The following is a 10,664-nucleotide window of genomic DNA, read 5'->3' on the forward strand; positions in this document are numbered from 1 at the left end:
CAATTTTGATCTGATGTTTTCTTAAGGTTGCAGCTCATTATAATGGTTGTTTTTTTTAGGAGGGGGAGGGGGGTGGAGGGGTGGGGAAGAAGAAATGAGTTTTAATTTTAGGAAAAATTTTTAAAAGGGAAACCGGGTCAGATGGGTTATATTTTAGGCATGTTTGGATTTTTTTGTTTTGTTTTGGGATTGGTTCATTCAATCAAATGGTGCCACATGTCATGTCCGTTAAAATAAGAATAAATATATAACTTTTGTTGGACGGCAGAGATATATATGAACGGAAAGTATAACGGGGATGAGATTGAACAATAAATAAAAATAGAAGAATATATTTGGCCCTTTTCCGTTCTCTTTATTTCTCCTTTCTTACTTCTTACGTTCCAAACAAAGGATTAAGCTGATATTTGATAGTACTCCACAATAATGCGGTAATAAAGTATTATAATTAGTGAAATTGAAAAGATTCCCATAACCTGGTCGTCTTCAATCAAACGTCCGACAAGTAAACCCACTCCCAAAACTTTTCAGTGTATCTCCAAAACCCCAAAAACTCTTCAGCAAAACCCTAGTCATATTACCTCGGATTTTGCCCCCAAATTTTCCCGCTTCAATCACTGGTTTGACCCTTCAACTCTCATATACGTCGTTCAGTACATCCTTTGGCTGCTTCACTCTCAAATCTGATGGTCTTTCTTAGTTTGCTGTTTTCACCTGAAAATGTTGCTCCACTTTCTTTCACTGCTTCTTCTGCTTTTGCCATTGGCTACGCCTTTTCCGGCGACTGGTCCTCACATTGCGGATGTCAACATACTGTTGCCTCCCAAAATGACTCACCCTGTTGAGTATAGACTTCAAGGTAGTGATGGTTGCTTCAAATGGTATGTCCCTATTTCCAAACATTGCATTCATTTCTGTTTGGTGCATTAGCTTTGTGAGTGTAGATGGTAGATTTCAATTATTTATTAAGCTATGTAGGCAGTATCTTAGCTATGTTCTCTGCTTAATTCTTGAAGTTTATGCTGGATTTTTTCATCTGTTGTGGTCACTGTCTTCTCTTAGCTTCCTTTGAGAGCTGAGGTTTTGGTAATGGGTGGTTCTTATTTCTTTATAGGTTATTTATAGCAAGTTAATGTGTGTTTGAAGAGCTATTATAAATGAAGTTTCATTAGTATATGAATATAGAGGATATCAAGATTAACTTATGTTGTCATGTGTTTTCTTTATTATTATTAAGGAAGAGTATTAGATGCAACAGCAAGAAATCTAGTTCCTTTGAATAAGGCCTGAAGTTTGAGACTAGAGTACAATCTTTTTTCGTTTTTTTTAATGTTCTATGTATCATAGAACAAATCTTATGCCATTATAAGTTTGTTAAACACTTTTAAGTCATGATTCATCACCTATTTTTCTAATGACAACGGATATTCTGACATCTGAAGTTGCGAGAAGTTGACATTGGTATAACATTTAAGTAACTTTTCATTTTTTAGAAACACTTCTTATGGATTTGTACTAATGTTTTTCTCTCTGCTTTCTGTGTGTCCGGTTTTTGCGTGTAGGACATGGGATCATCATGATATTTTGGCTGTGCTGCCTGAGTACAATGTCAGTAGCCAATGCTCTACAAGTGCCCGCTTGAAATCAATTGCCCCTTATAGTGGTCGAAAGGAGACTGCTGTCTATGCGACAGATGTGCATACTGGAGCTGTGATTCGATGCAAAGTTTATGTTGACAACTTCTCTAGGATCCAGATTTTCCATAGCTCCGTCAAACTTGACCTTGATGGCCTTGCTACTTTACGTGTCCGTGCCTTTGATAGTGAAGGTACTTTGCTACTTTAATAGTTTATTTCGATTAGTTTTAATTGTATTACTTAATTTTTTGGAAATAAAGACAATCGTTTGATAGCCTATGAATAAAAGGGTGCAACAATAACAACAACAACATACCCAGTATTATCCCACACCGTGGGGGTCTGGGGAGGGTAGTGTGTACGCAGACCTTACCCCTACCTTGTGAGGATATAGAGGTTGTTTCCAATAGACCATCGGCTGTTTCCAAAGGGTGCAAGATTTCATAATGTTAATTAGCATTTGAAATAAGAGGCGGCAGTCATTTTCTAGCTTACTAGACTTTATATTCTTTCGTCTTATTCTTCTAAGCCATCATTTAAAAGTGCACTTGTACTGTGCGATCTCTTCCCAACATATAGCAGTCTTTGGTGTTTGCTCTACTGCTTTGATAAGCTTAGATATTTCTGGAAATACTGTCTCAGACTCTTCAACTGAACATGTGTTTTTGCTACTTTAGGCTGGGATCTTTTCATGTGTTTTTACCAGTAACTGATCTTCATATTTATACTGGAATCATATATTGAGCCAAAAATATGGTTTAATATCTGTCATCAATTGTGTGGTTTCACTTTATTCCTCTCAGCTTTCTTCTTGTCTAAAAGTAACTCGTAATCTTTCCTGCTTTGAAGAGGCTTGTTCTTTTTGTTTGATGGGTTCCTAAATTATAAAAGGCAAAGACACGAGATGAGGTGTAGGCTATGTGTATCCTGATTATCTCCAAAAAATTTAAAACTACAAAAGAAAAACTAATATTACAGAACTAAATTATATGTTTTTTATTTTCATAAAAGAGGTATATATTGTATATGATATGTATGACAAAGTACATATTTCTTTCTGTACCATATGAAATGGAAAATCACCTACAAATCCTATTCTTCTAGTCATTATAAAATTCTTAAGGATCAATGAGTCCTACTTTTGCCAACTAGTTCCTAAGACGTTCTGTAACTAATGTGTTACCCTTTTCTCCTTCTTTTATCTGGCAGGCAGATCAGTCAAACACCCAAACCTATAAAAAAACAAGGGTTTAAAAATGTGCTACAGACACATCTAGTACTATAAAGCAACCAAAAGCTCATAGAAGTACCCCGTAGGTAGTAAGTGTACAAGTTTTTCCCCCAAAAGTTTTTCTGTTTAATGCATATTAACTAAAAATTATATCTTATTTTGCAATAAATCTCCATATGAGCATTATTACCATTTTATTTCGATTGCTAAATATGTATTTGCTGAATTTTCAGAGAATGTTTTCTCGTCTTTGGTGGGCATACAATTCACGTGGCACCTAATGCCTGAAACTGATGGATTGCCTCATCACCTGACACATATCCCTTTGAAGGACTCTCCACTGAGTGATTGTGGCGGATTATGTGGTGACCTTGATATCCAAATAAAGCTTGAAAATAGCGGCGTGTTTTCTGATCTCTATGTGGTAAAGGGCACGGAAATCGGCCATGAAATAGTGTCTGTTCATTTGGATGAACCGTCAGTTAAATATATGGAAGATAAAATTGTCCTAACTGTGGCAGAAGCCATATCTCTGGAACCTCCTTCGCCGGTTTGTGTCCTTGTTGGTGCTATTGTTCATTATAGTCTTAAAGTTATCCGTGGGAATATTCCACAACTTGTTACTCTGCCATCTGCCTTTCACCGATGGTCTGTTTCAAACTCCTCAGTTGCTCAGGTAGACAGGATGGTGGGTACTGCCAAGGCTTTGAACTTGGGTATAACAACGGTAACTGTTGAAGATACTAGGGTGGTTGGCCATACACAAGTGTCTTCTTTCCACGTTGTCCTACCAGATTCTTTATCTTTGTATATGTTACCTCTATCTCTTTCTGGAGATCATGTAAAGGGAATTGAACCAATACCCTCCGTGGCACGCTGGTATGTAGTTTCTGGTCGGGAATATCTCATTCAAGTAAGGATTTTCTCGAAAGGAACATGGGTACAAGAAGTTTACATTTCAGAAAATGATGACGTTAAGTTGCATGGTGACTCATCAGAAATCTGGAGTATTATTCCCTCATCCAATCGCATTGGAGAGAAAGGGGTATCCAGAATCCTAAAAGCTCTTTCGTGTGGTCTGGGAAAATTGACTGCGACTCTCACATATTGCACTGGGCACGAAGAAACAAAGGAAGTTCTCAAAGTTGTTCAAGAAGTTATGGTTTGTGACCAGGTGAAGTTCATCATGGAAGGTGTCTCCGACAGTATTACTCTTCCTTGGGCACCTGGTGTTTATCAGGAGTTGGAGCTAAAGGTTACTGGGGGCTGTGCAATGGTGTCTGGTGACTACAGATGGTTCTCTTCTGATATGTCTATTGTGTCGGTATCTGCTTCTGGGGTTGTCCAGGCAAAAAGACCTGGAAAAGTGACTATAAAGGCAGTCTCGGTTTTTGATTCTCTTAATTATGATGAGATAGTTGTTGAAGTGAGTTTGCCTTCTTTAATGATAGTACTGCCTAATTTTCCGGTGGAGACTCCTGTAGGTTCATATCTTCGAGCTGCTGTGACATTTAAAACATTGGATGGTGACTTATTCTACAAATGTGATGCTTTTAGCCCATCCATAAAGTGGAAAACTGGCAGTGACGCTTTCCTTATTGTGGATGCTGGTGAGACCTTTATTTCTGAAAAGCAAGAAATTCTTCCAATTGATACAGAGAAATATGGTCCTCCATGTGCATGGACTTATGTCTATGCTTCTAATTCTGGACAGACGATGCTGCATGCAACATTGTCAAAAGAATTTCAACAGTATGATCACTATACTGGCGGTTCTGTTGTTCTGCAAGCAACTTCGCGTATTGCAGCTTTTATGCCACTCATCGTGCACCCGGCTAGTGATGGAAACCAGTTTGGTGGTTACTGGTTTAATTTGGTTCAGGCTGAAGCTGATAATCACCTGGACAATATGGAGCATCTATATCTTGCCCCTGGAACATATTTTGATGTGATGCTTCGTGGAGGACCTAACCGATGGGACCAGGGAGTTGAATTTGTTGAATCCGTGGAGAGTTTGGATGAACACAATCTCAGGGTTCAAGATGGGCTTCTAGTTAATCAAGAATTTACCAGCTATGGGAGCACATACAGAATCAAGTGCCAAGATGTTGGAAACTTTAGGCTTCTTTTGAAACGTGGGAATTTAATTGGAGAGGGTCATCCTTTGCCTGCTGTATCTAAAGTGCAATTATCACTCACATGTGGTTTCCCAGCCTCTATAGCATTAATAGCTGATGAAACTGTTAATTCCGTTGAAGTGATCCAGTCTGCAGCTCAGGCTGACCGTGGCAGTGGAAGGATTCGTACTACCCCAATCACAATAGCAAATGGGCGCACAGTTCGACTATCAGCAGTTGGCATTAGTGAGTCTGGAATAGCGTTTGGAAACTCATCTTCTCTTCCTTTGAAGTGGGAGCTTAAAGATTGTGATGATCTGGCATTTTGGGATGATATCCACAACTTAGCAATGTTATCAAATTGGGAGAGGTACTTGGTCTTGGCAAATACAACTGGACTATGTATTGTACGAGCAACCGTTATTGGACCTGTTGATTTGGGTAGCCATCGTCATTCTCTTAAACACATTCCAGGCCCTGAGAATGATCTGACAGATGCCATACGCTTGCAACTTGTTTCATCCTTAAGGGTCTATCCAGAATTCAGCTTGTTGTATCTCAATCATGATGCCAAGTTGAATCTGTCAATTACTGGAGGAAGTTGTTTCATTGATGCTGTAGTAAATGATACACAAGTTATGGAAATAACTCAGCCTGCTCCAGGTTTACAGTGTACACAATTACTACTGGCTCCTAAGAAGTTGGGAACTGCACTTGTAACGGTTCGAGATGTTGGGCTTGCTCCACCTCTTTCCGCTTTCTCTGTGGTTCAAGTTGCAGATGTGGACTGGATTAAGATTACATCTGGAGAAGAATTGAGCATTATGGAAGGGAGTTCACTGTCAATCAATTTTCTTGCTGGAGTAAATGATGGGAACACTTTTGATTCTTCGCAGTATGTTTACATGAATATTCGTGTTCATATTGAGGATCATATAGTTGAACTTGTCAATGAAGATGATCTTTCCTGTTGTGATGATGGATATGTGATTGTGCCTAACTTCAGAATAAGGGCGATGCGTCTTGGGGTCACCACACTGTATGTCAGCGCTAGACAACATACTGGCCATGAGATACTGAGTCAGCCAATTAAGGTAGAAGTCTATGCACCACCTAGAATTCATCCTAGTGATATTTTCCTTGTACCAGGTGCTTCTTACGTGCTTACTGTCAGAGGAGGCCCAAAAACTGGTGCATATATCAAGTTCGTCAGTATGGATAATGAGGTTGCTAAGGTCCATACAGCCACAGGACGAGTTTCTGCAACATCACCAGGAAACAGTACCATAGCTGCCAAGATATACAGGAATGGAGATATCTTTATTTGTCAGGCATATGGTGAAGTTAAAGTAGGTGTTCCTTCTTCAGCTATGTTAAATGTTCAAAGTGAGCAGCTAGCTGTTGGCCGTCAAATACCAATATTTCCCTCCCTGTCTGAGGGAAATTTATTTTCATTTTATGAACTTTGCAGAAATTATAAGTGGACTATAAATGATGAAGAGGTGTTGAGTTTCCAAGCAGCAGACGACTTACATGGTGGAAAAAATGGAATGCTCTTGTCCAGTGAAAAAGGCAATCGGCTGGCAGGATATGTGGGTGATAAAGACCTTGGTTTTATTCAAGTATTGCATGGAAGATCTGCGGGGCAGACAGATGTTACAGTTTCTTTCTCCTGTGATTTTGTTGCTCGTAAATCTTTTTCACAGTCAAGATTATATACTGCATCTATTTCCTTGTCGGTAGTGCCTGAGCTTCCCCTTGCTCTCGGGTCACCAATTACTTGGATTCTCCCTCCACATTATACCACGTCTGATCTTTTGCCTTCAGCTTCTAAAACTTTCGGTAAAGGGGATCCAAGTATGGGTAAGGTTACTTATTCTATACTGGGAGACTGTAGAAGAAAGGGTGAAAGGGAGGAAGATGATCCTATACTCATTGATGGGAGCAGAATAAGAACAAAAGAGAGTGGCAATCTTGCATGTATTCAAGCAAAAGATAGGTCAAATGGAAGAGTTGAGGTAGCATCTTGTGTGAAGGTTGCTGAAGTGACTCAAGTACGTTTCACGTCAGAAAAGTTGCTGGTTCACACATTAGCGATAGGTGCTGAAATTGATGTTCCGATCAAATATTATGATGTGCTTGGGAATCCTTTCCATGAGGCTCATGATGTATTTCTTTTTGGAGTTGAAACTAACTACCGCGATGTCATCTCTGTTGAGGATGCAGTTGATGGCAATGGAAATGTCCATCTCAGAGCAATCAGTCATGGTAGAGCTCTTGTGCGAGTAGGTTTTGCCAATGACCTGGAGAAGTCTGATTATGTGGTGATTCTCGTTGGTGCTCATTTGCATCCTCAAAATCCAACCTTTCACCTAGGTAGTGGTCTTAACTTCAGCATAGAAGGTCTAAATGATCAGGTATCTGGTCAGTGGTTTAGTAGTAATACAACCATTGTGTCTGTGGACCAGCTATCTGGACATGCCAAGGCGATAGGGGAAGGTTCTGCACGAATTATCTTTGAGAGTTCAAATATGAAACTACAAACTACAGTTACAGTGTCTCAGCCAGAGATGATGTCTGTTGATGCTCCAAGAGAGATGCTGACAAACGTGCCGCTTCCAGCAAATGGATATAGCTTTCATGTGAAACTTAATGATGCTCATGGCCACAAGTATAAATCTGCTAAAAACAGGGCAATTTTCTTGTTTGATTGCCTGGTTGATCCACCTTATGTTGGATACGTGAAGCCATGGGTTGATCTTGATACTGGTAGTTCGTATTGCCTTTTCTTCCCTTACTCTCCAGAACATTTGGTACTTGCCACTCCAAAGTCAGGAGACACTAGACGGGATTTAGCTGTTACCATAAAGGCATCGCTCATAGGAGAGCAGAATATCTCAGGTTCTGCTTCAGCACTTTTTGTTGGAGGCTTCATCATTCTGGGAACAGAAGGAGATTCATTGCAGTTAAATCTAACCCCAGAATATAACAAGAGTGTCCTAACTGTCGTAGGAAACACGGATGTGAATATCTACTGGCATGATCAGGAACGGCTAGCTATCAGACCAATATATGGGGAAGATTCGCAAGGAGGAAGCCGTGCACAGTACGAGGTCAAAATTCGCAGAGCAGAGAAATTTAAAGACAAACTGATTTTTACACTCCCAGCCACTGGTCAGAGGATGGAAGTTAATGTTTGCTATGAACCCGAAGAGAGAAGAGCAACATCTGCTAATCTTAATTTATGGTCCGCTGCAGCTGCGTGTTTCATTTTGATGATATTCACAGCTACTTTATTCATTTGTTACTTGGACCAACCTGTGAGATCCCAACCAACTGCTCCTCCTGGCACGCCAAGGGTAGCTGCACCTACAACTCCTGAGCGGAGCAGTCCGGCTGTAGTAAACGAACATTCTCCTCGGACACCTCAGCCATTCTTGGATTATGTTAGGAGGACAATTGATGAAACCCCATACTACAGACAAGATTTTAGGAGGAGAGCTAATCCTCAGAATACTTTCTAGCATACCGGTGGCTGTATTCTTCCCTTCCCTCTCCTCTTTTTGCCTTGTCAGATATGTCAAATGGTTTCTCAGGTAATTGCCATGGTCTTGAATCTGGCTGCATACTTTACAATGATATTGTTGTATTTTGTTGGTGTAATTCTTGTAGAGTATTGATAGCTGTGTCATTTGATTTTAGTTAGGACAGGGATGCTATGCCTACGGATACTTTCTTGAAAAGCAGGCTCATTTGTCAAAAAATTCTTATGTCCTGCTTTCCAATGGAAAAGGCACAATTTTTTTCTGCAGTATAACTTTCCATTGCACAAAATTGAGTACATCTCTCTACCTCAGGAGCGGTTGCGAGTTTGTGCTCATTGTATTTGGTAATGGAGATAATTTTTAAGTAGCTGTACCATAAAAATAACTTTGATAGACAGGGATCTTGTTAAAAAATTTAATAGAGCACAGAAGATAGACCATACATGAGTCATTTGCCTTATTCTCAAACTAAAGACATTAAATCTTCTTTTTTTTTTTGGGTAAGTAGACTTTAATTTTATTACTTTATGGATGCTCTTTGATATGATGTTCCTTTAAAAAGTGGGTCAGTAGAAGTGCGGGCATTAAGATTTAGGCAAAATGACTTCCTGGCCACTTAGATTTGTAGGGCATTTGAAAGCTGATACATGAACTTTAAACTTTCCCATTTGAACATTCGAACTCATGATTCCCTTAACTAATAAACACATTTGATCGTTGACCATGCCCATGCAGTGTCACTTGGTTCTAATCAGCTTGCTGCGTGAGGAACACGACGCACAGGAGCGTGAGAACCCTCTTCCCAATGCCCAACGGTCCAAAATAGTGTGTATTTAAGCGGGTTCTTATTCATTCCTTGTAAAATACATTATGCCTCCATTATATAGAATCTGAAGCTCGTCCTATATTTTGTCATTGTGGAGTTGAAACTAAGTTTTGCATCACTTGGAAGCCAACAAATCCAGGAAGAAGGTTTTATGGGTGCTCAAATTATGGTCGAAACAATTCTTGTAATTTTTTTAGGTGGTTAATTTGACCCCTTCTTCCAGATCACTATAAACAAGTGATTTCACGTTTGTTATCAAAAATTAGAAAGAGAGAGATCGACTACATCGTAGGAAGAGGGTGAAGATCATTGTAACTTTAGTTGTTGTATTAGCAATAATTATTGTAATTTCCTTCTTAGTCTAGTTAGCACTAGTCATTGTAATTGTCTTTTTAACCCTATGTACAATGATAATAACAAAATGTATGATGAATTGTTGTGCAATGAAAAGCAATGTTTGACATATACAAGCAGACATATATAAACAACCAAGTTCGATCAGACTTCTTGGTTGACAAAATTAGCTACTGAAAGTTGTCTAGTAGCAGAAACAGTGAAAACATTGTGCCAAAATAAAGGCCATACTTAAACATCCATAGTTAACCTACAAATTAAGTTCTGCAACTAACAAACTTAAGCTATCACAAAAACAAACATTTAACGAATCATTATGGTTGAGATTGGTTGATGTATTGCTAAGATTGGCTCAAGTTGGGACATGGAGACTGGCTTGGTTGAGATAAGGAATGGACTTGAGGTCGGCTAAGGCTTGCTTGAGTTTGTCTTCTCCTCAACTGTTGTTGAAGTTACCTTTGTATTATAGCATTTCTTCCTTGCCATCTTAGTCGAGGTGCATTGTATCCAAGGATCAATATTGGTCTGCCCAGCATCCACTATTTTTGTAGGAGCAAAAAGTGCCTTATCTCTTGATCCACACTGCATAGAAAGTCAAATTAGCACTCAAACTACTAATATCTAAATAAAACTCCAAATCCAAATCACTTACCCTTTCTATCATTGTTCCTGAATCACTAAACATGATACCAAATCTAGCAGTTCTTGGTTTTCCTCGAAGTCCAGTAGCTCTTGGCCTCCCTCTAACACTAGATATAATATCCTCAGAAGTCCTTGATCTCATACTTCCAGTATCCTGATATAAGATAAAGTACTATCTAATAATGTAAAAATGATGGTCCTAATACAACTTAACTAAAGTAAAAAAAATGAATACTTACAAATGCACTTGCTTACAGATGCACTTGCAATAGCTGATGGTTGAGTATTTGTGGTAGCATAAGTTCCAGATCC

At 39.2% G+C, this 10,664-nt stretch overlaps 1 protein-coding gene across 2 annotated transcripts; it reads left to right on the forward strand.

Annotated features, from left to right (window-relative positions):
• LOC109208313 (nuclear pore complex protein GP210) lies at positions 459-9,789 on the forward strand. 2 transcript variants are annotated; one of them, XR_002065146.1, is made up of 4 exons: positions 459-881; positions 1,563-1,828; positions 3,102-8,581; positions 9,266-9,789. XR_002065146.1 is itself a non-coding variant. In XM_019371403.1 (3 exons), exons 1-3 carry the CDS (start codon positions 721-723, stop codon positions 8,507-8,509), a joined length of 5,835 nt encoding a protein of 1,944 aa, XP_019226948.1. In that variant the 5' UTR covers positions 459-720; the 3' UTR covers positions 8,510-8,823. The 2 variants fall into 2 exon arrangements, 1 of the variants encoding a protein (XP_019226948.1); XM_019371403.1 differs by lacking the exon at positions 9,266-9,789 and having other exon boundaries at positions 3,102-8,823.

This window comes from Nicotiana attenuata, chromosome 2, assembly GCF_001879085.1.
Source record: "Nicotiana attenuata strain UT chromosome 2, NIATTr2, whole genome shotgun sequence".
NCBI classification, from domain to species: domain Eukaryota; kingdom Viridiplantae; phylum Streptophyta; class Magnoliopsida; order Solanales; family Solanaceae; genus Nicotiana; species Nicotiana attenuata.

Coding starts and splice junctions, on each gene's coding strand:
- LOC109208313 (XM_019371403.1), top strand. CDS start 721: ATGTTGCTCCACTTTCTTTCACTGCTTCTTCTGCTTTTGCCATTGGCT. Junction 882..1,562: donor AGTGATGGTTGCTTCAAATG/GTATGTCCCTAT, acceptor TTTTGCGTGTAG/GACATGGGATCATCATGATA. Junction 1,829..3,101: donor CCGTGCCTTTGATAGTGAAG/GTACTTTGCTAC, acceptor CTGAATTTTCAG/AGAATGTTTTCTCGTCTTTG.